This window comes from Nomascus leucogenys, chromosome 21 (assembly GCF_006542625.1).
Source record: "Nomascus leucogenys isolate Asia chromosome 21, Asia_NLE_v1, whole genome shotgun sequence".
Lineage (NCBI taxonomy): Eukaryota > Metazoa > Chordata > Mammalia > Primates > Hylobatidae > Nomascus > Nomascus leucogenys.
In genome coordinates this window covers 47,925,050-47,951,961 of record NC_044401.1, presented here as the reverse complement: position 1 = coordinate 47,951,961, position 26,912 = coordinate 47,925,050, and the positions used below count along the sequence as shown (strand labels likewise).

General features: G+C 50.5%; 1 protein-coding gene across 1 annotated transcript; it reads right to left on the bottom strand.

Annotated features, from left to right (window-relative positions):
- Window positions 1–2,876: 2,876 nt before the first annotated feature.
- Window positions 2,877–26,912, bottom strand: MCM2 (minichromosome maintenance complex component 2). The gene is made up of 16 exons (XM_030802157.1): window positions 26,773–26,912; window positions 25,703–25,932; window positions 20,172–20,347; window positions 19,799–20,059; window positions 18,604–18,823; window positions 18,143–18,350; window positions 16,456–16,590; window positions 15,932–16,123; window positions 9,362–9,455; window positions 8,203–8,453; window positions 7,917–8,043; window positions 7,241–7,353; window positions 6,043–6,294; window positions 4,444–4,626; window positions 4,096–4,251; window positions 2,877–3,660 (listed from the first exon to the last, which is right to left on the bottom strand). The coding sequence occupies exons 1-16, from the start codon at window positions 26,776–26,778 to the stop codon at window positions 3,550–3,552; spliced, it is 2,715 nt and encodes a 904-aa protein (XP_030658017.1). The 5' UTR covers window positions 26,779–26,912; the 3' UTR covers window positions 2,877–3,549.

Sequence of the window (26,912 nt, the reverse complement as noted above, 5' to 3'; positions counted from 1 at the left end):
CACCATCATAGCTCACTGCAGCCTCGATCTCCCAGGCTCAAGTGATGCTCCTGCTTCAGCTCCTGGAGTAGCTGGGATTACAGGTTTGTGCCACCATGCCCAGCTAACTGTTGTATTTTTTGTAGAGATGGGATCTCACTATGTTTCCCAGGCTGGGCTCCAGTGATCCGCCCACACTGGCCCCCCAAAGTGCTAGGATTATAGGCATGAGCCAACTCGCTGGCATATATTATCTTTAACATACAAACACACACACACACACACACATTATGTAATATCGTTATATTTTAAATGTTTAATATATGTATCACATCCTTTAGAATCTTGTTTTTTCACTCATAATTATCTTTCAAATTAATCCATTAATAAATTCTATCGCATGAATAAAAAAATCTAATTTTCCAGTCTTAGAGTAAACACCAATGGAAAAGCCTCACTGTGGTCCTGTATACCTTGTTGGCTGTCCCATTTCACACGCCCCTTGGAGCCAAACTTCTCACGCGTTTTCTCCATGTGCAGTTTCTACCTCCTCACCTCCCGTTTATTCTACCCGCACTCCAACCTGGCTTCCACTGTCACCAAGGGATTGAAACTGCTGGACGAGGCCACAGCAACTCCCACATTACCACAAAGCTTACATTTCAAAGGTGCACATCTAAACTGGGATGTCTGGCCGGGCACAGTGGCTCACACCTGTAATCCCAGCACTCTGGGAGGCAGAGGTGGGTGGATCACCTGAGGTCAGGAGTTTGAGACCAGCCTGGCCAACATGGTGAAACCCCGTCTCTACTAAAAATACAAAAAAAAAAGAAAAAATTAGCTGGGCATGGTGGCACAGGCCTATAATCCAAGCTACTCAGGAGGCTGAGGCAGGAGAATTGCTTGAACCCGGGAGGCAGAGGTTGCTGTGAGCTGAGATCGTGCCACTGCACTCCTGGGCAACAGAGCAAGCCTGGGCGACAGAGCAAGACTCCGTCTCTAAATAAATAAATAAATAAATAAATACATAAATAGATAAATAAATAAAAATAAGGACGTCTGAAGGTTGATGACATCATTATAAATGTTTACATTTTTTCCTCAGAAGCACAAAAAATGGTGCTTCTTATCTTCAGTGGCATGGTAGTGGGCAGGTTTGTCATTTCACCTGATCTTTCAGCTACATTGGGCCAACTGACCTCAATCTTCTGGAAATTTCTTCTTCTCCTGGCTTCCAGACACCCTTCTCCCCTGGCTTTTCTGCCACATTTTCCTCCTGTCTCCTTTGCTATTTCAAATGATAGGTGTCACATAGCCTTCCAGATCTTTTCTTTTTTTTTTTTTTTTTTTTTTTTGAGATGGAGTCTTGCTCCGTCGCCCAGGCTGGAGTGCAGTGGCGTGATCTCGGCTCACTGCACCCTCTGCCTCCCAGGTTCAAGCAATTCTCCTGCCTCAGCCTCCCAAATAGCTGGGATTACAGGTGCACACCACCACGCCCAGCTAATTTTTTTATTTTTTTAGTAGAGACGGGGTTTCACCATGTTGACCAGGCTGGTCTTGAACTCCTGACCTTGTGATCCGCCCACCTCAGCCTCTCAAAGTGCTGGGATTACAGGTGTGAGCCACTGCACCCAGCCCGGATCATTTCTCTATGCACTCTGGGGGTGATGGCACTTAGCCCCACAGTGGCAGCTGTGATGACTGTACCTCATGCCCACACCTCTGCTCAGTGGTCGACTCAACCTGCCTGCAGACTTCACATTTCTACTTGGATGCCTAAAAGGCCTGTCTAGCCAACATGTCTGAAATGAAACTCCTGGCTTTCTCTACTAAACTTCAACCTACTTCCCCAGCCACAGACCTGGTCATCCAGGGTTTTTCCTTTTTGCCCCACTCCTCATCCAGTGATGAGTGATTTTACTCATCACTACCTCGTCTAATCTACCTGCAAAATACATCTATTTCCACTTTCCCCCATCTCCATCACCCGTCTCCACTCTTCCATCCTTTCTCCTCTCAGTATGATTTGGTGGCCAGCCAGCTCTCCAAGACCGCTGGACCGCTGCTGTCCTGAACACCCTCTTGCTGGCTGCCTGCTGTGGCAGACTAGAGCCTCCTTAGAGCACAAGTCCTGTGTGACTTGCCTGACTCTGGCCTCAATCCTTGCCCCGCCCTGTGCTTCAGCCCGTTTTCCTGTGGCCGGCACCTTTTTCTTTAAAAAGTAACTCCAGGCTGAGCATGGTGGCGCAGGCTTGTAATCCCAGCACTTTGGGAGACCAAGATGGGAGGATCGCTTGAGCCCCGTTCAAGACCAGCCTGGGCAACACAGTGAGACCTCATCTCTACCAAAAACTTAAATTAGCCAGGCGTAGTGGTGCGTGCCCGTATTCCAGGCTACTCAGGACGATTGCTTGAGCCCGGGAGGTCGATGCTGCAGTGAGCTATGATTGCACCACTGCACTCTAGCCTGGGCAACTGAGAACTTACTTCAAAAAAAAAAAAAAAAAAAAAAGTTTTAAGAAGGGAAAACTTGGACAAGACATGTCAGAATCCCATCTGGGAACGGCAATCCCTCCGGCAGCCCATCAGCATCTCTGGGTGAGGTGGTGGATGGTACTGCCCCACTGGGGGGTGGGCTACACCACCTGTAGTCTTTCTATACACATGTCTAACTAGGATTTCCACGGATTCCACTTAGATATCACAGAGGCAGTGACTGCAAACCAAGTTCAACGGGGAGATCCATATCACTTTTGCTTTCTCTACATCCACAAACCAAACAGCTTTTTTAACCCGACCTACCTCCTACAGAACTCTAAACGGAGAAGGTGGAAAGGGCCTTCAGAGGAAGTCCAGGTTACTTACTAAAGCGGAATGGAAGCTAACAGATACCAGTGTTTATATTTTATTCAACTTTATTAAAAATTAAAACTACAGAAACCAAACTGAATGCACAAATGAGAGTGGGGAAACAGACAGGCAGCAATGGCAGCTGATAATTGTGGCGAGTGGATAATCCGCATGACTCACATCCCACCCCTGCGACTGAGGAGCCCAGGCCGCTGCACCGGCACTGTTGTGCCCTCTTCCACCACAGGGGCACAGAAACCTGCAGGAGACTGAAAATGATTACAAACATCTTCAACCAGCTCTCTGGCCAAAGGCAGCAGAAGCAGCCAGAATACAAAACTCACGCCAAGAGGGCAGCAGCTCTCTTGACATCCACGTAAGAAGGCTAACACCTAAACCACATGCAGGCATCCTGAACTCAGCAGCTCTGATCCAAGGTACCGAGTGGAGACAAAGCACTCGGGTGGCAAGATGTTCAGCAACCAAGTAAGACACACTGGCAAGGCATCCCACCCAGAAGGTGAGAAGCACAAAGCAGGCTTGGAGAAACAAACAGTCATGCCAGGTGCAGCCAGACATCCTGCTATAGGCCCTGACCCTAGCACCCCGAGTTCATCAAGTGCTCTGGTTTTGTGTCCATAAAGCACAGAGAGCACTGACCACTCAGTCTGACCACCCCAAACCAGAATCCTAGGGAATCCTTATGGATGGTGTAGGGCCTCAGAACTGCTGCAGGATCATTTTCCTTTTCAGGTCGTGGCTGAACTTGTTCATCCTGAAGAGCTCACTGTCATAAAATGCAGAGAGGTTGTGGATGTTGATCTGACGAGCCTGCAAGGAGGAAGTGTCCGGTGAGCCATCAGTGGTGTGAGAACAGGCTGTTTCCAGAGCACCCCAGTTACAGTGCACTTTCAGACACCATCACCTCCATTTATAGGAGGAAAATATCCAGGGGTGGAGAGGCCGATTAAGGGGCTTCAAATCTCTGCTGTGTAAGCTGTGCGTGTAAACTGAGACAAGTTACTTGGCTGTCCTGTATCTGTCTCCACCTCTGTACAACAGGAAGGCAGTAACAGGACTCACCTCACTCCCCTGCTGTCAGACTATAGGCACAGAACTGGACTCAACAGACTGTAAGCATTCAATAAATGGCTGTCAACCAAGGCCCACCTACTTCCTGGACCCATTATGATGGAGCCCCCGTCAGGAGACTGGCAGCTCCCAAGGCAGCAAACCCCGACCCTCACCTCCCTTCCAGGCCCATACCTTATCCACCAAGTCCTTCTCAGGGACCTCAATAGTGTCCTGCTGGGCCCCAAAGCGGTTGCGCTGATATGTCACCTGCTCTGCCACTAACTGCTTCAGTATGAAGAGCAACAGCTCATTGTTGTCACGACGGAATGAAAGGTAGCGGGCAAAAGTCTGCAGGAAAAAAGCCTCAGTCAAACACCCGCTCCCACTATGCCTGCCACACTCCCTTTACCCTACGTGCCAGCACCCAGGTCAGACAGGCTGCTGCTCCTGGGTGCACGTCCAGGCCAGAGCCTTGGATACCCACGTGTGGCCTCCTTCACTGAGCTTGCCCATCAGGCCCCAACCTCAGAGCACACCCACCTTGCGCATGCTGCGCATGACGCTGAACTTCTGTGTGTCTATGAAGCTCTCCAGCATCACGCGGATGGCCATGTTGACATCGTCTTCGATCACATAGTCCCGCAGATGGATGCGCGCGTGGGCCTCTGCCATGCGGATCATGGACTCGATGTGCCGCACCGTAATGGGGATGCTGCCTGTCGCCTGGAGAGAAGCAATGTCAGGTCTTTAAGGGGCAGGAAAGAGAGGCAAGGAAAATAAAGCAGCGGCGCTGTTAGCACCCAGAGCCAAGAAGACCCATCTGACAGCGCCCCAGCAGAAATGCAGAATGCTTGACTGCACTGCCCAGTGAATGCACACTTCCAATCCCTCCTGGAAATCGGACGATGCCATTGGACGCTGCATGCTTACAGCCTGTCACCATCACATCTGCACAGTTCTGCTCCCACCAGCTGACTTCTGTGCATCTCAGAGGCTGTTGTATTTGTGGCCAGCAGTATTGGTTATTGTCACACACTAAATATTGAATAATCCTGTGCAATGTAAATGCAAAAAAAGGTCGTTGTTTGTAGGAAAACTAAATTGAATGATCTGAAAAAACTTGGTAAAGTTAAAAGGCAGAAATCTAAAAAGCTGCTGTGTTGACTGGGTGTGGCTCAGGCAGGAGTCTACACGGACTTGGCATTCCCATGGCTTGCAAGCTGCCTTTAAGTTTCCATTCCACTATGAATGAGCCAAAGACCTTGTGTTCATTTACGTGAAATTTACACAAAGTCAATATGGAACTTAATAAGCACATCAACAATTAAGGCTCTGGCCCTACACCAAGACAAAGGAATGCACATTTAAATTTCATCTAAAACAAAATGGTTAAGGTATACATTAATACCTTTTTTTTTTTCAATTTTTTTTTTTTGAAACAGGGTCTCACTGTGTCACCAAGGCTAGAGTGCAGTGGTGCCATCATAGCTCACTGTAGCCTCAAACTCCTGGGCTCAAGTAGATCCTCCTTCCTTAGCTTCCTGAGTAGCTGGGACTACAGGCACAAACCACCAGGCCCAGCTAAGTTTCAAAACATTTTTTGTAGAGAAAGGGCCTCACTATGTTGCCCAGCCTGGTCTTGAAGTCACCTCAAGCAATCTTCCTGCCTTGGCCTCCCAAACTGCTGGGATTACAGGCATGAATCACTGTACTCAACTTTCATTTTTTGTTTTTGTTTTTGAGATGGAGTCTCACTCTGTCACCCAGGCTGGAGTGTGGTGGCATGATCTCAGCTCACTGCAACCTCTGCCTCCCGGGTTCAAGCGATTCTCCTGCCTCAGCCTCCCGAGAAGCTGGGATTACAGGCATGTGCCACCACGCCCAGCTAATTTTTGGGTTTCACCATGTTGGTCAGGCTGGTCTCAAACTCCTGACATCATGATCCTCCTGCCTCGGCCTCCCAAAGTGCTGGGATTACAGGTGTGAGCCACTGCGCCTGGCACCTTCATTTTTTTTTAATGTCTGCCTGCTCTGGCACCTTTCGGCCTGACTGACCACTGACCCCGCTGCATCGGCCACAAGGCTCACACTGCACTTCCTTCTCTGCATAGCACTTCCCGGCTCTGCCTGGGCTCTCACCATAGATTCTTTCCTCAGGTCACTGTACATCTTGGCCACCTTGTCCTGGTCCATCTGGTTGAGCTTCGGGTGGACCCTCTCCTTGGCATAGATGATGTACTTCTTCAGGACCTCCTGGGGCAGGGGCTCCACGCCATACGTGTTGGGCATGGCGGGCTCAGCGGCGCTGCCGTTGGCCAGCCCCTCCTCCTCCTTGTTGCTGGGGTGGTGTCTGACGTGGCTGCCCACCACGAAGCGGGCCAGCATCTCGTCCTAAGATAAGCCACGAGAGGGTGGGTCTGATTGTGGCTGTGCATGGCTTTGGGGAGGTCAGTGGCTGGAGAAGGGCTGCGTGTGTGCCCTACAAGGGTGGCGCTCTTTCAACAAGACTGACTACACTGACCATGTGCCGGGCAGTTCTGGGTGTGGGTGGCAAACCAGACAGTGGGACAGAGTCCCTACAGGGCTCACCTCCACAAGGGGACAGGAGACAAACAGTCTTAAAAAAATTAATTATGGAAAGTAATGCTCAGAAGAAAAATAGAGTGATGGGATCAAGGGACCAAGGAGATGCCTCTAGCTAAGGGTGCCCGGCAAAGCCCCTCCCTGAAAGACAGGGAGCTGAGATGACGATGATGAGGTGTAAGTCACGTGACAGTGTGGGAGAGTGCCTGCCAGGAGCAAGGAGCGCATGCAAGCCCCAAGGCTCGGCCCTTTTGAGAGAGAGGGCAGGTGCAGGTGCAGGTGCAGGTGAGGGAAGGGAGCGAGGAGGAGGTAGCTGCAGAGATGGCGGGTGCGGGCCGGAGGGGAGGACTGTAGATTCTATTCTGATGACAGCAGAAAGCCTCGAGCAGTTCTTAAGGATGGGGCCGATCTGATTTATGCCTTCAACTGGAAGACAGTCTACATGGGTGCCAGGAGGCCAGTTCAGATGATGGTAGTGCCTCAGGTCAGAGGCAGAAGTGAGGGAGGTGGGCAGGCTCAGGAGTTGGGACAACAGGATTTGGTGGATTGTAGGTTATGTAGGGTGGGGGTCGGGGGGCTGTGAAGGAAAGAGAAATCAGGGCAACTTCTGGACATGAGAAGAGACCGAGGGAACAGGCCTAGAAAACAGCCTATGGTCCCTGCAGCACCTGTGTTGGGCATACTATATGACCCCAAGCCTCACCTGAGGTCCCCAAACCACAGTTCATGGAAACTGGGCACATGCGAGCTGTACCTGGACTGGGTCCACGGTGTCCCTCACCACACATAGGATATCAAAGCGTGAGATGATGGGCTCTGTGAGGTCCACGTTCTCAGAGAAAGTCAGCGAGGGGTCGTAGCGCCCTCCTGAAACACAGAGGAGCACCTCCATCAGGGTGGATTCCCCTATCCTCCCATCTCAGCGACCCCAGGCCGCTCTGATGGCAGAAGGGGATGAGGGCAGTGGAAGAGGAAGACATGGGTGGGTACTTAGCACCTGCTGTCTGAGACAGCAAAGAGCTTACCCCAACCAGTGCCCAAAATAGCCTAATTTAGACAGAAAGCATAACTGCTTCCCCAGGAGGAAAAACCAAGAACACAGTGGGTGACAGAGCCTGGGTTCTTTTAAGCATTTGCTGTTGAGACCAACAGCCAACTCCATCCTGGCCAGAGGGGCACTGGGCTCTCCTCCCATGCCTTCTGAGAACATCCAAGGTGATTCCAGGAACATGACTCAACAGGAAACCCAGGTGTCCCAGTTCCCACTTTCACTGTTCCCCACTCTGGCAGGATATGCAGAAGAGGGGAACCCTCTGCTGCCCAATGACTTCCTCAGATCGGCTCCTGGGGACCCCGTGGGCTCCCGATTCAAGCAGGCGGGACCTCCCTGTGTCCCACCCCAGCCCCAGCAGTCAGGGTGCCTGCTGCACCTATGGGGTTGGCGGCAGCAATGACCGTGCAGCGAGCCTGCAGGGAGGTGACGATGCCAGCCTTCGAGATGGAGATGCTCTGTTGCTCCATGGCCTCATGGATGCTGGTTCTGTCCTGGTCATTCATCTGCAAGATTAAAATGGCCAGCCTTTAGCATGGTTCATGACCCTACTACTAAGTCTCCGATGAGGTCCCAATGGATCCCTTAACACCATTCCCCTCGCTATGGCCCAAGCCCACACACACACCCTGAGTTCCACCAGCCTCTGTGACCCAGGGACCCACCTTGTCAAATTCATCAATGAGACACACTCCTCGGTCAGCCAGAACCAGGGCCCCAGCCTCCAAGGTCCACTCCCTGCTGACAGGGTGCCGCTGGACATACGCCGTGAGGCCCACAGCCGACGCCCCCTGGCCGGTGGTGAAGATGGCTCGGCTGGACACTTTCTCAACATACTTGAGAAACTGCGACTTCGCCGTGCCAGGGTCTCCGCACAAGAGCACATTGATATCACCACGTACCTTGTGCTTGCCACCTGGAGGGGACGAGTAGAAGCAGGGGAAGGGGAGAGTGGGAAGTAAGAGGAGGAGGGCACAGTTGCATCCCCCACCAATTCCTCAACCTACTTGTTAGGAATGGTAAGGCACAGTCCCTCTAGAAAGGGATACAATGCCCTACGCCATGCAGTCCCACTCTGGGCACTCCCAGGGAAACACACAAGGGTGCAGAGGAGGGATGCACGAGATGTCCTTGGCGAATGTGAAATACCAGAAACAATCTAAGTGTTCTCCAAAGGGAGAGCTAAATAAACTGCGTTATCCGGTGCCATGATACAGTCATTTAAAAGAACGCAATTGCTCTGTATACACTAACAAGAAAAGATGCCGCAGTGTGGCATTGAGCGGGAGAGCTCGGTGGGGTGCACTGCACATAGACACAGCACTGGGCACACACAGGGGATGCTGTGCTTGTACAAATAAACACGTGTAGTCATGAAACCCTGTGTTTGCTGTGTAATTGTAAATGGCCACAAAGGGAGGGACTAGGAAGAGAAGTGGGGGTCAGTGGGGAAATCAGCCTCACCCATGACTTTTAGTGTTCTATAAAAGTGTAACATAAGTACATACTCATGTGTCAATAGTATTTCTGTACTTAAAACAGTTTTTTAGAAGTATTTTTTAAATAGAAGAGAAGCAAAGACTCATTTGCTTAAATCACAAAAGCAGGCAGACACTGGCTCCCTGACCAACAGCCCGACACCCAGAATGCCCAACTCAGGGCCACCCTCTCCCTTGAAGAACAAGTCACGCCCAGCCAGACCATCTTTTAATGCATTCTTTCTCCCCAGCACCCAGGCTTTAAAAACACTGTGTCCTTCTTTGAATGCTGGCTCCCCAAAGAGAAAGCTGCTAACACGCCTGCAGAGGAAAGGTGGGTACTCACCTGGGTTTTTGGGCTCCCCTCCGAACAGGGCCAGAGCCAGGCCTCTCTTGATGTCTTCATGACCATAGATGGAAGGAGCAATGCTGGCAAAGATCTGAGAAAGGGAGAGAGACCGACAGGAATGGGAAAAGATACTCACAGAGTAGGTCACCCACATGCTCTGGCATCAGGGAACCAGGACATCCCCAGCTCAAAGACACCCACTTCCACAGCTGCTGCAACTGCATCAGGCCCTGGTATCAAGCCGTGCCCGACTCTAAAGCTTTTCATGAGTTGGCTCTTCCCAAGAATCACAGAACTTTGGAGTTTAGAAGAACCTGCATCTGAACCCCTAATCTTGACATATTTCAGAAAGGCCTTTCCCAAGATCACAGACCAAGAGCAGAAATAAGACCAGAACCATGTCTGTCATGGCACTGGCCTACCCCAAGCCTCAGTTTCTTCATATGGGAAAGAGAGATGGCAACACCCAACTCACAGAAGGGTGGGTACAAATGCGACACTTCATGCAAGTGCCTGCCTCGTCAATGCAATAAATGTGGCACATCTGGGAGATGTGTCCACCAGGAAGTAATTCCAACTGGTGAGTCACTGGAACATTTCTATTTCAGTGTGTGTGAGAGAAAGAAAGAGACAGGGAGAGAGCAAAATCTTCATGAATTTTAAAGATAGAATCAGAGACAGCAAAGACATTTCTTGCTTGTAGGAGACTGCTTCCAACTCCACCTGCAGCACAGCAGTGTTTTGATGGCTTTCAACCTTCATACCCCCCTGCACTGGCCACACCCACATCCTTCCCTCCTTACAGGACAGACAAAGGAGCTCAGAAAGCACTGGCCCTCCCCTGGGGAGAGGGCACTAAGGCAGGAAAACCAGCCCTGAAGGTGGAGGGGAGACACCTCCATCAGGCTGCATCCTGTATGTCCTGCCTGCACCACCAAAGTCATGCAGCTTTAGAGGTATCTCTAACTACAAATCTCCCTCTGAAAGGAAGTAACACTTCCCACAGGGCTTCTTGGAGAAATGGCCAATTCCAGGTCCGGGGCAGGAAATATACAAGAGGAGCCTGCAATATCTTCTACCAGAAAGCAAAAAAACACTCAAAGACAACTAGGGTCATGTCAACAGAACTCGGGAGCCAACATGAATAGGTTCACGCTGGCAAAAAAGGGGGGCACTTGAGCATCATAGGGATGACACCTGCAGTGTGGAAACCTCAACACCCGGCGGGCCTATTTGTCTGTTATGATACCCAGGTCACCTGGGAACCAATTCATTATTTTTAAAACTAGTAAGTCAAAGAAAAATAAGCAGGCATTTATTTGACTAGGCTCCAGGGCCTGACTGCCAAATTACAGAAAACACAGGTGACAGAGGTGTGTGTCTAATGGGGACATAATTAGCAACATCTCGACTGCAAGGCTCAACAGAAAAAATGACCCAGTTTCTTCCACAAAAAATTACAAGGAAAAAAAGAGATGGAGAAAAGATCTAAAGATTATGAGACTTAAGAGATATCAACCAATCACAATTTATGGACCTTATTTGGATAATGACTCCAACAAGCTGTAAAAAACAGGGGGAAGGGGTAAGATAATCAGGGAAATGTGAACACCAACAGAATATTGGATATTAAGGAACTGTTAATTACCTCTTAAAGTGAGATAATGGTATTGTGGCTAGGTTTATTCAAAAAGAGCCTTTTCTTTTTCATATACATACTGATGTAGTTACAGAAAAAACGGCATGCCTGGAATTTGCCTTGAAATATACTAAGGGTGAATGGGTGGTGTATTAAGAAAACTCGATTGGCTGTGGCTATGACAGCTGGGGAAGCTGGGTAGAGTGCTACGGTTTGAATGTACCCCCCAGAAAACATGTGTTGGCATCTTAATCCTCCATTTAACAGTATTAAAAGGTGGGACCTTTAAGGGGTTATCAGGCCATGAGGGATCTGCTCTCATGAATGGAGGATAAAAGCCCTGCTATCCAGGGAGTAGGTCCTTGTAAAAGGATGAGTCTGGCCCCCTCTGGGCTCTCACTCTGCCTCTTTAACTCTCACCTTTTTGCCATGGGATGACACGTCAAGAAGGCCCTCGCCAGATGCCAGCCCTCAATTTTGGACTTCCCAGCCTCCAGAACCATAAGCCAATAAATTTATGTTCATTATAAATTACCCAGTCTATGGTATTCCGTTGTAGCAGCAGAAAATGGACTAAGACAAATAGTCGAAGTTCATTACATCATTCCACATACCTGTTTGAAATTTTCTGTAACAATGTTTTAAAATGTTGGCCAGGCCTTATGCAACACGGAGTGCCCATGGAACCCACAATAACCAAATAAACTCACCAACTGTTGGCACAATACAGTCACTGGGAGCATGGACTCAAGCCAGGCTGACTCTGCCACTTGCTATGTGACTAAGGCCAACTTATCTAACCTCTTGTGCCTTAGTTTATTCATCAGTAAAACAGGCAGAGATGAAACCTCATAGGACCATTGCTATCTAGAAATTACCTAGACAATGCCAAGCAGATACTAGGTCCTCATGACTCCCTTATGAAACCCTTACTTTGTGCTGCGGATGCTGGGCAGACCCCTCCACGGACCTCTCACGTCCCAACACACCTCGTGCTGGATGTGCCAAGACTGCCAGTCCTTGACTCCTCTTAACCCAGCTCATTTCCCTGTGTAGTTTTTGTAGCGAGCAACCTTGCAGGATGAGGTAATGTCTCCCTCCAGGGCCAAGAGCTTCCTGCTTGCTATGCAGGGCAGACTGCCCAACTCAATCCCCCTCCTCTAAAGCAACCACTGCATCCAGGGGGACTTCCCCGTGGGACTGGAGGGCAAGCGGCGCAAATGTGCGAATGCCTACACTGCCTGCTGTGCCTTCCACTGCTGACCCAGTTACTCCAGGAGAGAGTAACAGGCTAATTTAGTGGCTGGAAAGTGGGGCAGAATCAAGTCCCAGACCTGCCAGGGAATAACAGTGCTTTCCATGAATTACCTCATGTAATCCTCATAATAACCTTGTTTCCCTCAATCCTACAGAGGAAACCAAGGCTCAGGTCAAAACATTTTCTCCTAGAGGAGAGGCAAGACTCGACCCCAGATGAATCTGAATCCAAAGCTCATGCTCCTCATGGCTGTAGGTGTGCTGCTTCCTAGCACTCCTCAGTCTCCACACCCAGCAAACAGAGAGAGAGCGCCCGCCTGAGTGGGTACTGTGAGCTCCACCCAGCAAACGGAGAGAAAGCACCCACCTGCATGGGTACCATGAGCCTGAGATAATGTGTGTAAAATGCCTAAAGCACCAGGCTCAAAGCTATTTTTGTCCTACCTACTGGCTGCTTATGCTTTCTACATGCCTGTCACAGGCTCTTCCATCCATTTTTTGTAAAAATAGTTTAACTTTTGTAGCCACGTGCAGTAACAGCTAGATACTGAGCACTCGCCAACAGCCAAGTACTTTATATGCACTAATTTATTTGATCTTTATAACAACTCCATAAGTGTTTACTCTCATCCTCTCATTTCTATAGATAAGGGTGACTCATCTGACCATCCTAAGGATTAGGCCAAAATTCAAACCTAAAAAGTCTGGCTTCAGACTGCATGCTGCTTCTGTTAGTTCTTTAAAATCTAAGTGTCGGGCATAACCCTAATCTCTTTAATACTTTACCCAATCAGTGTCCAGGCCCACAGAAAGCAGGCAGGACCATGAAACTGACAGAGTAGGGGACGGGGCAAACCTGGGGACACAGGTCCTGCCTGCAAGGGCAGCTATGCCTCGGCTCCGTCAGCATTACCAGAGAGGAACACAGAGCCAGCACCCACAGATCTTGGATTTTCAAAAAGCATCCGGATTTCTATGTGAAGTCTCCGGATCCCTCAAGGATGATAACTAACTCAAAATAAAAACAAATATGAAAAGTCAGCTGCAGAAGCCTGCAGGGCTTCCTGCTGGAGGTGGAATCTGCAGAAGACAGAAGTCAGCTGGGGACAAGTGAGGGAGGAAGGTGCTCAATATAGACACAAATAGCAGGCATCAAGACACGGGAGTGGGGCAGGGCTGCCTCCATTTGGGGAACAAGTCATTCTGGAACCTGGGGCTCCAGAAGCACATGGGAATGGCCCGGGCAGATGCCTTATTAGTGCCCAGGCATGCCATGCCCGCCACACGCTCACCTATGGGTCTCTCACCTCTTCAATCAATAGAGTGGGAGATTAGTGGCTGAAGCTCAAGGCAAAGGAAGAGAAGGTGCCAGAAGAGAGTTCCTGAAGCATGCAGCTCCTTTGGCATGGTAGGCACAGACACAGATAAGCATGTGGGACACAGGTGGCCCGGCTGCTTAGGGAGTGCAAGACCCCAGCAGGGCCAAGTCCACCCAAGCCTGAAGAAATTGGCTCAAGCATCTGGATGAAATTCTGCAAAGGTGTCCACCGTGGTAGCACTCATAAGCCTCTACAGGTGGTGAGGGTAGAAGGCTGGGAGGTCCTGGCTTTCTTTGCCCGTGTGACTGTCTTCCTCGCATGTAAAACTACATGAAAAGATCTTGTCTATTTCCTATTATTGGGAACCCTAGTAAAATATGAGCTCTGAGGGCAAGGGTCATGTCTGACTTACCATTGTATCCCTAGAACTTGGCCCTAGGAGGTCTTCCAGGAACGAATGTGTGTTGGCTGAACTGAAGCTCCTGGCCTCCTGAGGCTGAGAAACACCCACCTCTCCTATGGGAACCCCAAATCTTCGCAGACTCGGTTAGATGGCCAAGAGCTGGGAAGGAATGGCACCAATACCAGCCTCTGCCAGGGATGCATTTCTGAAGCTTTCCTGAACAATGACAGTAATGTATAAGCCCACAAATGCTGGATGCTTCGCCCCTACTGGGTTTGCATCTAGCCTGCAGCAGCTTCTCATGGTGGATGCAAAGACACACAATACACTTGAGAAAAGGAACCAAGACATAAAACTACTCTGCCTATTTGGAGAACACGCCTCAAGGAGTAAAGAAAGGAACAGAACAAACCATGCATATGTAGGAATATTAAGTGGCAGGCAGACATGGGTAAATGTGATGGGTGACGAGGAAAAGGAAGGGGCAACCACAGCCGTGCCTCAGAGGAACCAAGAAAGGGGGCTCCACAGGCTTCAGGGGAAGGTGGATGGAGAAACAACCAAAACAAATCAGCTAACCTGCAGCCTGGACGCAGCTCTCCTTACCCCACCATCCATTCCTTCAAAATTACTCAGGGCCTCCTGCAGCCAGGCCCTGGGGACAGAGGTGATTAAGCCAGTCATGGCTCCTGTCCCTGGGGGGTTTACATACATCAGAAGGAAATCACCCAGTTCACCAAAGAAGCCAAATGGGATCTGAATTTTATGTTGCCAGAGGGTAGCAGAAGAGTGGAGGCTAAAGGGCGAACTAAACTGCTCTGCATTAAAAACTGAACTGCAAGTTGACTTGAAGGCCAGGCGTGGTGGCTCATGCCTGTAATCCCAGCACTTTGGGAGGCCCAGGCAAGTGGATCACCTGAGGTCAGGAGTTCAGACCAGCCTGGCCAACACGGTGAAACCCATCTCTACTAAAAATACAAAAATTAGGTGCGGTGATGCGTGCCTGTAATCCCAGCTACTCAGGAGGCTGACGCACAAGAATTGCTTGAACCCAGGAGGCAGAGGTTGCAGTGAGCTGAGATCGTGCCACTGCACTCCAGCCTGGGTGACAGAGAGAGACTCCATCTCAAAAAAAAAAGGAAGTTGACTGAGAAAGAGAGGAAGGAAGGAAGAGAAAGGGGAGTGCAGTGAGCTTGAGAACACACGGTGCTCTGGGGGCAGGATGGAGGTACTGTGAGAAAAACAGCAAAGGATTTTTATCAACAGAAATTTAATGTTCTGTTTAAGTAATCCATATTTCTGCAACATAAATCCCCAACTCCTCATCCTTCAGTAAGAATGTCTACACCGAAAACCAACTGCCCAACTGCCTGGGCACAAGGGCTCACACCTGTAAGCCCAGCACTTTGGGAGGCCAATGTGAGAGGATCTTGAGCCAGGAGTTTGAGACCAGCCTGGACAACATAGTGAGACCCCATCTCTATTAAAAAAAAAAAAAAACACCACCATTCTGGGTTGTTTTTCTGAAGAAATTCCCTTTGGCCACAGCTGGATCCCTAGGAATCCCTCATGACACAAGTTATCCTATTGCCCTGCCTCTGTTCCAATTTCAAACCACAGCTCAAAATGATCTGCTAAAGGAAGAGCTCTTCTCGTTGCAACCCTGTCCTCAGCAGGACTCCTCCCCACCACACAGACTCAGAGAGGTCATCCAAGTTATCCCACTACCTCGCTGGCCCATGGTGGAGCCAGAGCTAGGTTCACCCATCCCCAGTGCCAGTTTACCTCTTCCCCTGGAGCACGGGGCCTCCCTTCCAGAGAAGCTTACTGAGTTCCAGGGGAATAAGGCAAGGTTTGAGCAGTGAGCCCTAGGTGCCTACCACAGCCACAGCAACCCTCCATATCCCCTCACAGCATCCTGACAGCCCCTGCCCCTGCCTTCCACCTGCCTTCTCCCCGATCTGCTGATCCTTGGAGAGGCTAGTGATCATCTTCACATCTTCATCGGTCAGTTCCCCTACAGCGACCTTGTTGTCCTTCTTGGCCACGTGGTTGGCCAGGATGACAGTGGCAAAGACAGGGAAGCCATTGGCAGTGTTGAGGGAGCCATCATAGTTGTTGTGATAGATGCCAGTCAGCTCCTGGGGAAAGGGAGGGGCCAAGAAGTCAGAGCCTAACCCAGGGGCCACAGGCGGAGTGGGTGCCCACCTCCGTGCTGCCTTCCTCCAATTTCTCCTATTGCAAGTGCTCCACACTACAGACACCAAGATAAGTAACTCAGTAAAACCCCTCCTAAACCCACCATTCCAACAACCCATCCACCAGAAGAAAGTTCTTTGCCTCAGCCATGCAAAAACAGACCCTAGCTCGAGTGCCCCTGTGACCACAGACACCCCCACTGGCCCAACCACAACTGCTTCTGCCAATTCCCTCTGCAACTTGGCTCCCTCCCAGCCTGCCCCTGGCCACTTACTATCTCGTCTCCTGGCTTGCAGCTGTCTACCAGATCCGCGAGGAGAATGGCATCCTTGGAGCGGGGCAGCCGGCCAGCCGCCACTTTGCCTGGACTCTCCTGGATTCGGATACGCTGGTAGTTCTGATAGATGGTCTGCGAGGGACACACAGAAGGCCTCAAAGCACTGACTTACTATGTCACCCAACCTTGACCCCCGACCAGGAGGGAGAACAGGCAGGATTCTGACACCTGAGTGGCAAATGGAGAGCCAAAGACAGCAAGGAATGAGTTCATGGCGACTCAGCACATCAGTGGACAGTCCCCACTCCTGCCACCATCCCTCTGGGATGCCTTCTGACTGCCAGACTCAGCACCTGCTCTATGCTGTACAGCTGAGCTATCTTGAGTACTGATGCTGGAACCAGGCTGCCTGGGTTCTGTGTCTAAGCTGTGTGATCTTGGGCAACGGACTTCCTCTCTTTATGCCTTCTCTGCAACCTCCCAATGAGAATTAAAGCAAGTCATACATACATCAACCTAATCCAGCATCTGATAAATGTTAAGTTACAGGAAGTTTTGGCTGTCACTGTCAAGTATCACAGGCCAGCACTGTGCCATGTCATTTCGTGCCCATTATCTCACAACACGGCACTGCAGTTAAAAGCACATGCCCTAGATCAAGATGCCTGAGCTGTGGACCTCTGACCCACATTCTGGCTGGGTGACCTCAGCTAGTTCTCTAAACACTCGGCAAAGTGGGGCCAGTAAGTTCCTGCCTCATGAGCTGTGAAAAAGGACCAGGTAATAAACCACCCACCACCTGGCACTGATAAGTACTCCATGAATGATAGCTGTAACTGTTAACCCTCTACCAGGTACTATCTCAGGTCCCTAGAAGCAAGGCCTGAGGGAGACAGACAGGCCATGGGAAGAGTGAGCAAAGATGTGGCTCAGCCGGCATCTGGCCTGCAGCTGCCCCACCTGAGACAGGGGTCAGCCTTTGACTGTAGGTGGCCACAGGTGGAACCTCTGAGGCATTTTCTGGCAAGGTGGCTCCAGCTGGGACAGTTCTCAGAACTGTAGAGTGGTGAGAAGAGGACAGCCAACAGCCACAGCAACAGGGCAGTCAAGGTGCCTGGGTGCCACCACAGGGACTGCGACGAGCCCATTTACAGGGACGCTCAAGTACAAAGGCACATTACATGTGCCTAAGACCTTAACGCCAGAGGCTTTGGCAGCATCTCCTGAATATGGTGCAGGAGGTTGGTATGGTCCAGGGGCCCCACATGGGCCAGGCAGGTCCCAGAAACAAGCCGAGGGGAAGTCCTGATGGGACTGCAGCTGCCTCACGTGAGTGATGGCGCCATGGAGACTGGTAAGCACACATCCTGAAGGAGTGACCCGGCAAGAAGCGGGCCCTGTTTGCCAGATCTTCCCATGTTTCAAGAGGAGCCATAAACTTGTATTGTTTAAACAAAATCGCCTGACTTAAATATTGACTTGAATTCCTAAAAACGTCATGTGGGCCAAACTAAGCCCACTGGCCAGACAGATTGGGTCCACCCCAGGGTGTGGCCAACACACAATTCTATCTTGCTTCTTGCGGCTGCCCACACTGGTCTTCCACAGCCTGAGAGGCCAGTCAGGCCCTGCATACTGGGCACCCCTAAGGACAGCCGGCAGCAGGCCCTGTGTCCTCTCTCACCTCTTCCATGTTGACCTCAAAGGGGCCGGCTGACTGGCACTCAGGACAGGAGCCTGGTTTCACCTCCTGGTTCTGGGACTGGCAGAAAGGACCCAGGACGAAATTGCACTTGTTGCAGTTGTACTTGACCATGCTGAGCTGGGGCAGGACGCCAGTGCAGCTGGTCACCACCCCACTGGTGCGGATCAGCTGGTTCAGATGCAGCTGCCTGCAGAGGCAGAGGGTGCATCAGAAGCCGTGAGCCAGGGTGAGGCCAGGCTGCAGACGAGTGTCCCAACACACTGTCCTGGAAACTGGGCCCAGCCCCCAGGCCGGGAAGATCCCTCCCATCACACTCCTGTGCAACCACAACTCACCTGCGATGAGAATGCTGCTGGCTGCACCCTCCCCGCCCACACCGTGACCGCTCTGTCACCCAGCACTGAGCTCGGACCTGCCATCCCCACCTGCCCTCAGCTCACCTCAGCGAGCGCAGCTCCTCCACCAGAGGCAGGTGGGAGATGCGGACATGGATGTGGTTGGTGATGCGGTCGTACTTGGGGTACATGGCCAGTACCACCTCCAGGGCAGCCTCGTCAAAGATCTGCAGCAGCTCTGCCGGCGCCTCAGGCAGGAAGTAGGCCAGCACGTGCTCCCTGGCTGCCAAGTCCTCATAGTTCACCACCAGGCTCTCACGGTTCTCTAGACGGGGACATGGTGGGAAGAGAGTTAACTAAGCGTGAGGCCCGGGCTGGACTGCAACAATGCCTGTGTGAGAAGCAAGGCCTACCCACCCCACCCCGACCACTGACTTTGACCTAGAAAGCCCAGCTTTCACTTCTAGGTCTACCACACTTCAGCTGTGACACAGCCTGAGCTTCAACTCCCCACTCCATAAAATGGGCCTGTCACACAGTGTACAAAGTTGCTGGGGGGGTTAAATTAAATATGAGCAGAGTGCCTACAGAGCTACAAACATGAAATGCCTTACAAGAGCCAGGAAGAAAACCTATGAATAAACTGTCAAACATAGGACAAAAAGCAGTGGAATGAATTGCAGGAATCAAGATCTACATGTCCCTTTTAAAAGTCAATTCCTGGCTGGGGACGGTGGCTCACGCCTGTAATCCCAACACTCTGGGAGGCCAAGGCAGGCAAATCACCTGAGGTCAGGAGTTCGAGACCAGTCTGACCAACATGGAGAAACCCCATCTCTACTAAAAATACAAAATTAATCAGGCATGGTGGCGCATGCCTGTAATTCCAGCTACTCAGGAGGCTGAGGCATGAGAATTGCTTGAACCCAGGAGGCAGAGGTTGCAGTGAGCCAAGTCCGCGCCATTGCACTCCAGCCTGGGAAACAAGAACAAAACTCCGTCTCAAAAAAAAAAAAAAAAAGAGTCAATTCCTATTACAAAGATCAAAGTAGTAATCCAGATTTTTATATAAAATCTGTCTAATTTCAAGCTTGTCAAAAAACGCTTTGGTGGCCCAGATGTGGTCACTGCACAGCCAGCAGGAGAGCCCTGGTGCAAAACTCAATACTTTTGGTTTCTCTGACAAACCTCTCAGCCACATGCCCTGTGCTTCACGTGTTCACTCGGGCTGGGACAACTTTCTGGGGAGGATTTATGGAGGCGCTATAGGGGCTGAGGCGGGGGTGCAGGGAAGCCACACCTTTGCACATGTCACTGATGCGCTCCTTGAAGACGTTGTGGCCGTGGCTGTCGACGTGAGTGCGCAGGAAGTTCTTGAAGCGGTGGTGGATCTCCAGCCGGGGGCCCGCCATGCTCACCCACTCGCGCACAGAGTGGCCCTTGAGGTCCTCCAGGTTTTCGATGCTCTCAATCATCTCCTCGTCCTCCTCGCCCTCCTCCGTGGCCCGCTCCACCTGGCGGCGCTTGCGGGCAGGGCGCTCCTCGTCCTCCTCATCGCTGTCTGGGGAGGCAAGAGACACCTGCTACTGCAGTCATCCCCAGCACCTTCTACTCCCATCCCAGACTCCTTCCCAGCTTCCCAGCCCCTCGGGCAGGCAGACAACTGGACCTACCATACAGGAGCCCACGGCGCATGCGGCCCAGGCCCCGGCCAGCCTCCCGGTCGCGCTGCCGCATGGCCCGCTCTGCTGCCTCCCTCTGACTGGCCGTCAGCTCCTCTACGTCCTCATCATCCAGAGCCAGTCCCTCGGCCTCATAGGCGTCCAGCTCTGGGATGGCGCGGTAGTCCCTGAGGGAGCACCAAAACAGATGTGGTTACTGCTGAAAAGAAAAACCCAAAGCACCAAACCCCATCCAGGAACTGGGCCTGTTCCCTGAGGTTCAGGAGCTCCAATGTGGGTAGGCTCAGCGCTTCCATGTCAGAAACACAGAAGGCTCAGAAAAGATCTCCAATGGATGAACAAAAACAGGATCTGTCCATATGATGGACGATGCAGCCTTAAAATAGAAGGAAACTCTGCCACATGCTGGCATGTGGATGAACCTTGAGGACATGATTCTGAGTGAAAGAAGCCAAGCACAAAAGGACAAATCCTGTATGGTTCCACTCATTGAGTGGTCAAATTTACAGAAACAGAAAGTAAAATGATGGTTGCTAGGTGCTGGGAAGAATGGGGACTTAGTGTTTAACCGAGACAGAGTTTCAGTTTTCAAACTGAAAAGACTTTTGTGGATGGATGGCGGTGATGGCTGCGCAACAATATGAAAGTACTTAATGCCACTGAACCATACACATAAAAATGGTTAAGATGGCTGGGCGCGGTGGCGAATGCCTATAATCCCAGCACTTTGGGAGGCCAAGGCAGGAGGATCACTTGAGCCCAGGAGTTCAAGAACAGCCTTAACATAGTGAGACCCCATCTCTATAAAAATAGAAAATAGGCCGGGCGCGGTGGCTCAAGCTTGTAATCCCGGCACTTTGGGAGGCCGAGGCGGGCGGATCACGAGGTCAGGAGATCAAGACCACGCTGAAACCCCATCTCTACTAAAAAATACAAAAAAATTAGCCGGGCGTTGTGGTGGGCGCCTGTAGTCCCAGCTACTCGGAGAGGCTGAGGCAGGAGAATAGCGTGAACCCGGGAGGCGGAGCTTGCAGTGAGCCGAGATTGCGCCACTGCACTCCAGCCTGGGTGACAGAGTGAGACTCCGTCTCAAAAAAAAAAAAAAAAAAAAAAAAAAAAATATAAAATAGCCCGGCACAGTGGCTCATGCCTGTAGTCCCAGCACTTTGGGAAGCTGAGGAGGATGAATCACGAGGTCAAGAGATCGAGACCATCCTGGCAAACATGGTAAAACCCCATCTCTACTAAAAATACAAAAATTAGCTGGGCGTAGTGGCATGTGCCTCTAGTCCCAGCTACTCGAGAGGCTGAGGCAGGAGAATCGTTTGAACCTGGGAGGCAGAGGTTGCAGCAAGCAGAGACTGTGCCACTGCACTCCAGCCTGGTGGCGACAGAGCGAGACTCCATCTCAAAAAAACAAAAAGAAAAAAAGAAAACCCAGGCCTGGTGGCACATGCCTATAGTCCTAGCTACTCAGGAGGCTGAGGTGGGAGGATTGCTTGAGCGCAGGAGTTCAAGGCTGCAGTGAGCCATGTTCGTGCCACTGCATTCCAGCCTGGGTGACAGAGTAAGACCCTGTCTCAACAAACAAACAAACAAACAAAACAAAACAAACAAACAAAACAAACAAACAAAACGGCTGAGCACGGTGGCTCATGCCTGTAATCCTAGCACTTTGAACCAGGGAGGCAGAGGTTGCAGTGAGCCGAGATAGCGTCACTGTACTCCAGCCTGGGCAACAAGAGTGAAACTCCATCTCAAACAAACAAACAAAAAAGGTTAAGATGGTAAATGCTGGGCCAGGGCGGTAGCTCATGCCTGTAATCCCAGCACTTTGGGAGGCCAAAGTGGGTGGATCACAAGGCCAGAATATCGAGACCATCCTGGCTAACACAGTGAAACCCCGTCTCTACTAAAAATACAAAAATTAGCCGGGCGAGGTGGCGGGCGCCTGTAGTCCCAGCTACTCAAGAGGCTGAGGCAGGAGAATGGGGTGAACCCCAGGGGGTGGAGCCTGCAGTGAGCCGAGATCGCGCCACTGCACTCCAGCCTGGGCGACAGCGAGACTCTGTCTCAAAAAAAATAAAAGGGCACCCAGTGAGTGCAAAGCACTCTGCTCTCTTCCCTGCAGTCCTCTCTTCCCTGAGAGGGAGACACTGTCATTCCATCTGAAAGATGAGGAAATGGGTAGTTGAGGGGAAGATGTAATTTTTGCCTATGGTCACTCTGCAGACCTGGGTGTCAAAATATAGTCCAAGCCCAGAGCTCCTTCCCCCATGCCATACTGCCTCCCCAAGACAATCACCTTGAATTCTCCTTTTTTCAGGTTAAATGGTGATGAGAGAAACTGCTACTATTTTTCTGCAATAAACATTGTCAAACTACTGTCAGAACAAATCTTTTTATGCTATTGATGCCCCAAGCAGAACCCAGCCAGGTAGATATCAGAGTTGACCAGGTCTGATTTCTTCCATGTTCTCGGGGAAAAGGTATCGGTCCAATTCTCCCTGGATCTCAAGTCACACAAAATGCCCTTAGCAAACTTCTAATTGGTTCATACAAAAAAAAAAAAAAGGTAAACTGGACTTCATCAAACTTCAAAATTTTTGCACCTCAAAAGAAAACATTAAAACCATGAAAAAGATAAGCCAGACTGAGAAAATAACCTCAAATTACATACCTGATAGAGGACTTATATTCAGAATACATAAAAAACCTCTTACAACTCAATAATAAAAAGCCAAGCAACCCAATTAAAAAGTGAGTCCAGGGCCGGGTGCAGTGGCTCAAGCCTGTAATCCCAGCACTTTGGGAGGCTGAGGTGGGCGGATCACGAGGTCAGGAGATCAACACCATCCTGGCCAACATGGTGAAACCCCGTCTCTACTAAAAATACAAAAAATTAGCCAGGTGTGGTGGTGGGTGCCTGTAGTCCCAGCTACTCGGGAGGCTGAGGCAGGAGAATGGCGTGAACCCGGGAGGCGGAGCTTGCAGTGAGCCGAGATCATGCCACTGCACTCCAGCCTGGGCAACACAGTGAGACTCTATCTCAAAAAAAAAAAAAAAAAAAAAAAAAAAAAAGTGAGTCCAGGATTTCTCTGAAGAGGATACACAGATAGCCAATCAAGTGTACGAAAAGATGTCAACATCATTAGCCATCAGGGATGAGATGCCACTTCACACCTGCAGGGATGGCCAGAATCAAAAAGACCAGTGTTGGCAAGAACACGGAGGAGTGGAACCCTCGCGTGTTGCTGGTGGGAATGCAAAATGGTGCAGCTGCTTTTGGAAACAGTCTGGCAGTTCCTCAAAAGATTAAACACAAGACCAACAATCTCACTCCTACATAGCCAACAGAATTAAAGACCTGTTCACATAAAAACCTGTAACGGGCTGAGTGCGGTGGCTCACACACACCTTGTAATCCCAGCACTTTGTGAGACAGAAGCAGGTGGATCACCTGAGGTCAGGGGTTCAAGATCAGCCTGGCCAACATGGCAAAACTGAAACTGCGTCTCTACTAAAAATACAAAAATTAGCCAGGTGTGGTGGCAAACACCTGTGATCCCAGCTACTTGGGAGGCTGAGGCAGGAGAATTGCTTGAACCTGGGAGGCGGAGGTTGCAGTGAGCTGAGATTGTGCCACTACTCTGCAGCCTAGGTGAAAGAGCAAAACTAAAAAAAAAAAAAAAAAAAAAAAAAACAAACCCACTTGTAATGAATGTTCATAGCAACATTATTCATAATCGCCAAAAAGCTTGAGGAACCCAACGTCCATCAACTGCTGAATGGATGTGGTATCTCCATACAAAGAAATATGATTCAGCCACAAAAAGGAATGGAGTGCTGCACATGCAAGAACACAGAAAGACCTTAAAACCACACTAAGAGAAAAAAGCCCATTACAGAAGGGCATATATTATATGATTCAATTTACATGAAATGACCAGATTGGAAAATCTAGAGACAGGTCTTTTATTCTTACCCATGGGTCGGGTAAGAACTGAGAATGAACTATAAGCAGGCAGAAGGGACCTCAATGAGACAATAGCCCTGTTCTAACACTGGATTGTGGTGAAGGCTGCGTAACTCAGGAAATTTACTCTGAATTTGCATGGAATTGTATTTTCATAAGGGGTAAACTCTAAAAAACTATAGCCCAATAAAGTTTTTTTTTTATAAAACCACAAAAACAAATGTAATTGGGCTTAGCTATCCCTCAGATACCTCTACCCAGAAGCCCCCTGCCAAGGGTCTCTCACTCTCTGAAGGAAAAGAGAAGCAAAGAGAAAGGGTCAAGACAGGGAGGGGATGCAGCAGAGGAGCAGCATCTGGCCTGAACAACTCCACCAGGGAGAACAGGGAAGCTGTCCAGGCCCCATGCCCTGACCCCAAGTCCAGGGCGGATTTATCCAAACACTCCTCATTCCTTCTACAGTCTAGAGCACATGCAGTCTCATCGTTGGGGGTGGTACTGATAACAGCAAAGATCCATCCAGTCTGGAGTGCCCTTGAAAGCCCCTCAGCTGTCTGACATCCTAGGGACCGCAGGATGCCCTGCACAGTACTGTCACACACGCTAAGGCTGGAAAGGCACAAAAGGAGCATCTCCACGAGGCTCCTGGACATTCACACAATTCCACTACTGACATATCTACCAGATCTCAGCTGGAAACGCAAGTAAGGCAGGAGTAGAAATCTAGCCTTGCTGACGCGCAGAGCTTACTCCACTCTCCTAGCATTAAGTCTTGATAACCTATTTATTTATTTATTTAATTTTGAGACAGAGTTTTGCTCTTGTCGCCCAGGCTGGAGTGCAGTGGCGTGATCTCAGCTCACTGCAACCTTCGCCTCCTGGGTTCAAGCGATTCTCCTGCCTCAGCCTCCCAAGTAGCTAGGACTACAAGCACGCACCACCACGCCCAGCTAATTTTTTGTATTTTTAGTAGAGACGAGGTTTCACCATGTTGACCAGGCTGGTTTCAAACTCCTGACCTCAGGTGATCTGCCCACCTTGGCCTCCCAAAGTGCTGGGATTACAGGTGTGAGCCACCATGCCCGGCCAACACGTTTACTAATAAACAAGACCATTCCTAACAAAGGGCATGGTGCACATTAGGTACAATAAATGTTTGCTGATTGACTCTGAAACTTTATCAGATCCCTCCTCCCTCATGCACCTTTCCTTTGAAAAGTTACTGTGAAACACTGGGCTTCTTGCCTCCTGTCTTTTTGAGTTGGAGTATTCCAGATTAGAGATCCCTGCATTCTCTGGGGTGCTTATGGAGTTGGGGCTTATCCTCAGCTTAGGGTCTAGTCTTTCCAAGTTACATACAGTAAGTTAAAGAGACCTATGTCATGACTCTGTAAACCTGTCTCCCCAGAACCCTGGAACAAGCTGTGCTCAAAGGCACGAATGCCATCAGATTTATCTGCCCCCAGCTCCCAAAGCCAGGCCACCAGACACACAATGGGCTCTCTGCAAAACTATCTGCTGAGTCTGGGGCCTTGAATGAAATTACCTTTCCATGCCATCTCCAATGAGCTCCTCTCCATCCTCTTCTTCCTCCAGGGGCCCCTCTGTGCCTAGGAGCCCCTCAGACTCATCCTCAAAGGGTGGAAGGTCACGGCCAGGGCTGGAGGTGAGGGCATCAGTACGCCGGGAGCTTCGGCCAGGGCTGGAGGTGAGAGGATCATTGCCTCGCCGACGCTGGGCCGGGCTGGATGCCATGGTGAAGGACTCTGATGATTCCTGCAAGAGAAGGTGCCGCTGTCAGAAACATAGGAAGCTGGTGAGGCATGATACAGCTTCCTTTTTACCATCAGGGCCCTCCCTCCTCTCTCTCCACCTGTGACTCTTGTCCTCCAACACACCAAACCCCTTCCAGCCTCCAGATCTTTGCCCTTGCTGTTCTCTCATCTGGAATGCTCTCTGCTGAGCAATCTGAGTCAGTGGCCTCCAAACAAATAGAAGCCAGCTCAAATACGGGGTCACCCACATCACCGTGCTTTCTCCATGAAAAACCACTGAGGTTATGTCATTTGCCTATTTACCTGTTTACTGTCATTATCTCCCCCTTAAGCATTAGACCTATTTCAGCACACACAGTGGGCAAGGTATTGTGATAGAGATGGCAATTAGAGCCACCAAAACAAGAGGTCTGGAACTCAGATGTGGAACAGACAGTATACAAGACAAAGGGACAAGAAGGTAATACAAAAGTAAGTGTAGTGTTCGGAACAAAGATCATTGGGAAATTAAAAAAAAAAAAAGTTTAAAGGAGTGTAGTGAAATGGGGGCCTGTCTTTTGTACGCTCAGCGCCATAGATGGCGCCCAATAAGCATTTGTGGGGTGAATAAAGGACACCGGCTGAGCGGGCCGGGCTCGCCTTAGGGAGCCCAGGGCCCCAGGTCAGTGGTAGGTAGGCGAGTCGCCTCACGCAGGGTGCAGGCCAGAAAGGAGCTGCGCCCCAGAGCCTGGGGCCCAGCCTCACCCAGAGCGCCGCCCCGGGCCGGGGCCAGAGTACGGGAAGCGCGCAGCCTCCGCACCCATGTCCCCGGCGACCGCCCGCCCCGCGCCAGCGCGCTCACCGCCATAGCAGTACACCACGATCCTCTCCGCCACTACAGCAACAACCAGGTTTCGCGCGAAAAGTGGCTCACGTGACCCACCAAAGCCCGGGAAGAGCCCTACGGAACGCGACGTCATGACGTCGGCGTCCACTGGCGAC

Excerpts from the sequence above, each read along its gene's own strand:
- MCM2 (XM_030802157.1), bottom strand. Across the intron at positions 18,824-19,798 it reads CATCAGTGACATGTGCAAAG|AGAACCGTGAGAGCCTGGTG; the intron begins GTGTGGCTTCCC and ends GTCCCCGTCTAG. Across the intron at positions 16,591-18,142 it reads TTGAGGTCAACATGGAAGAG|ACCATCTATCAGAACTACCA; the intron begins GTGAGAGAGGAC and ends TGTCCCTCGCAG.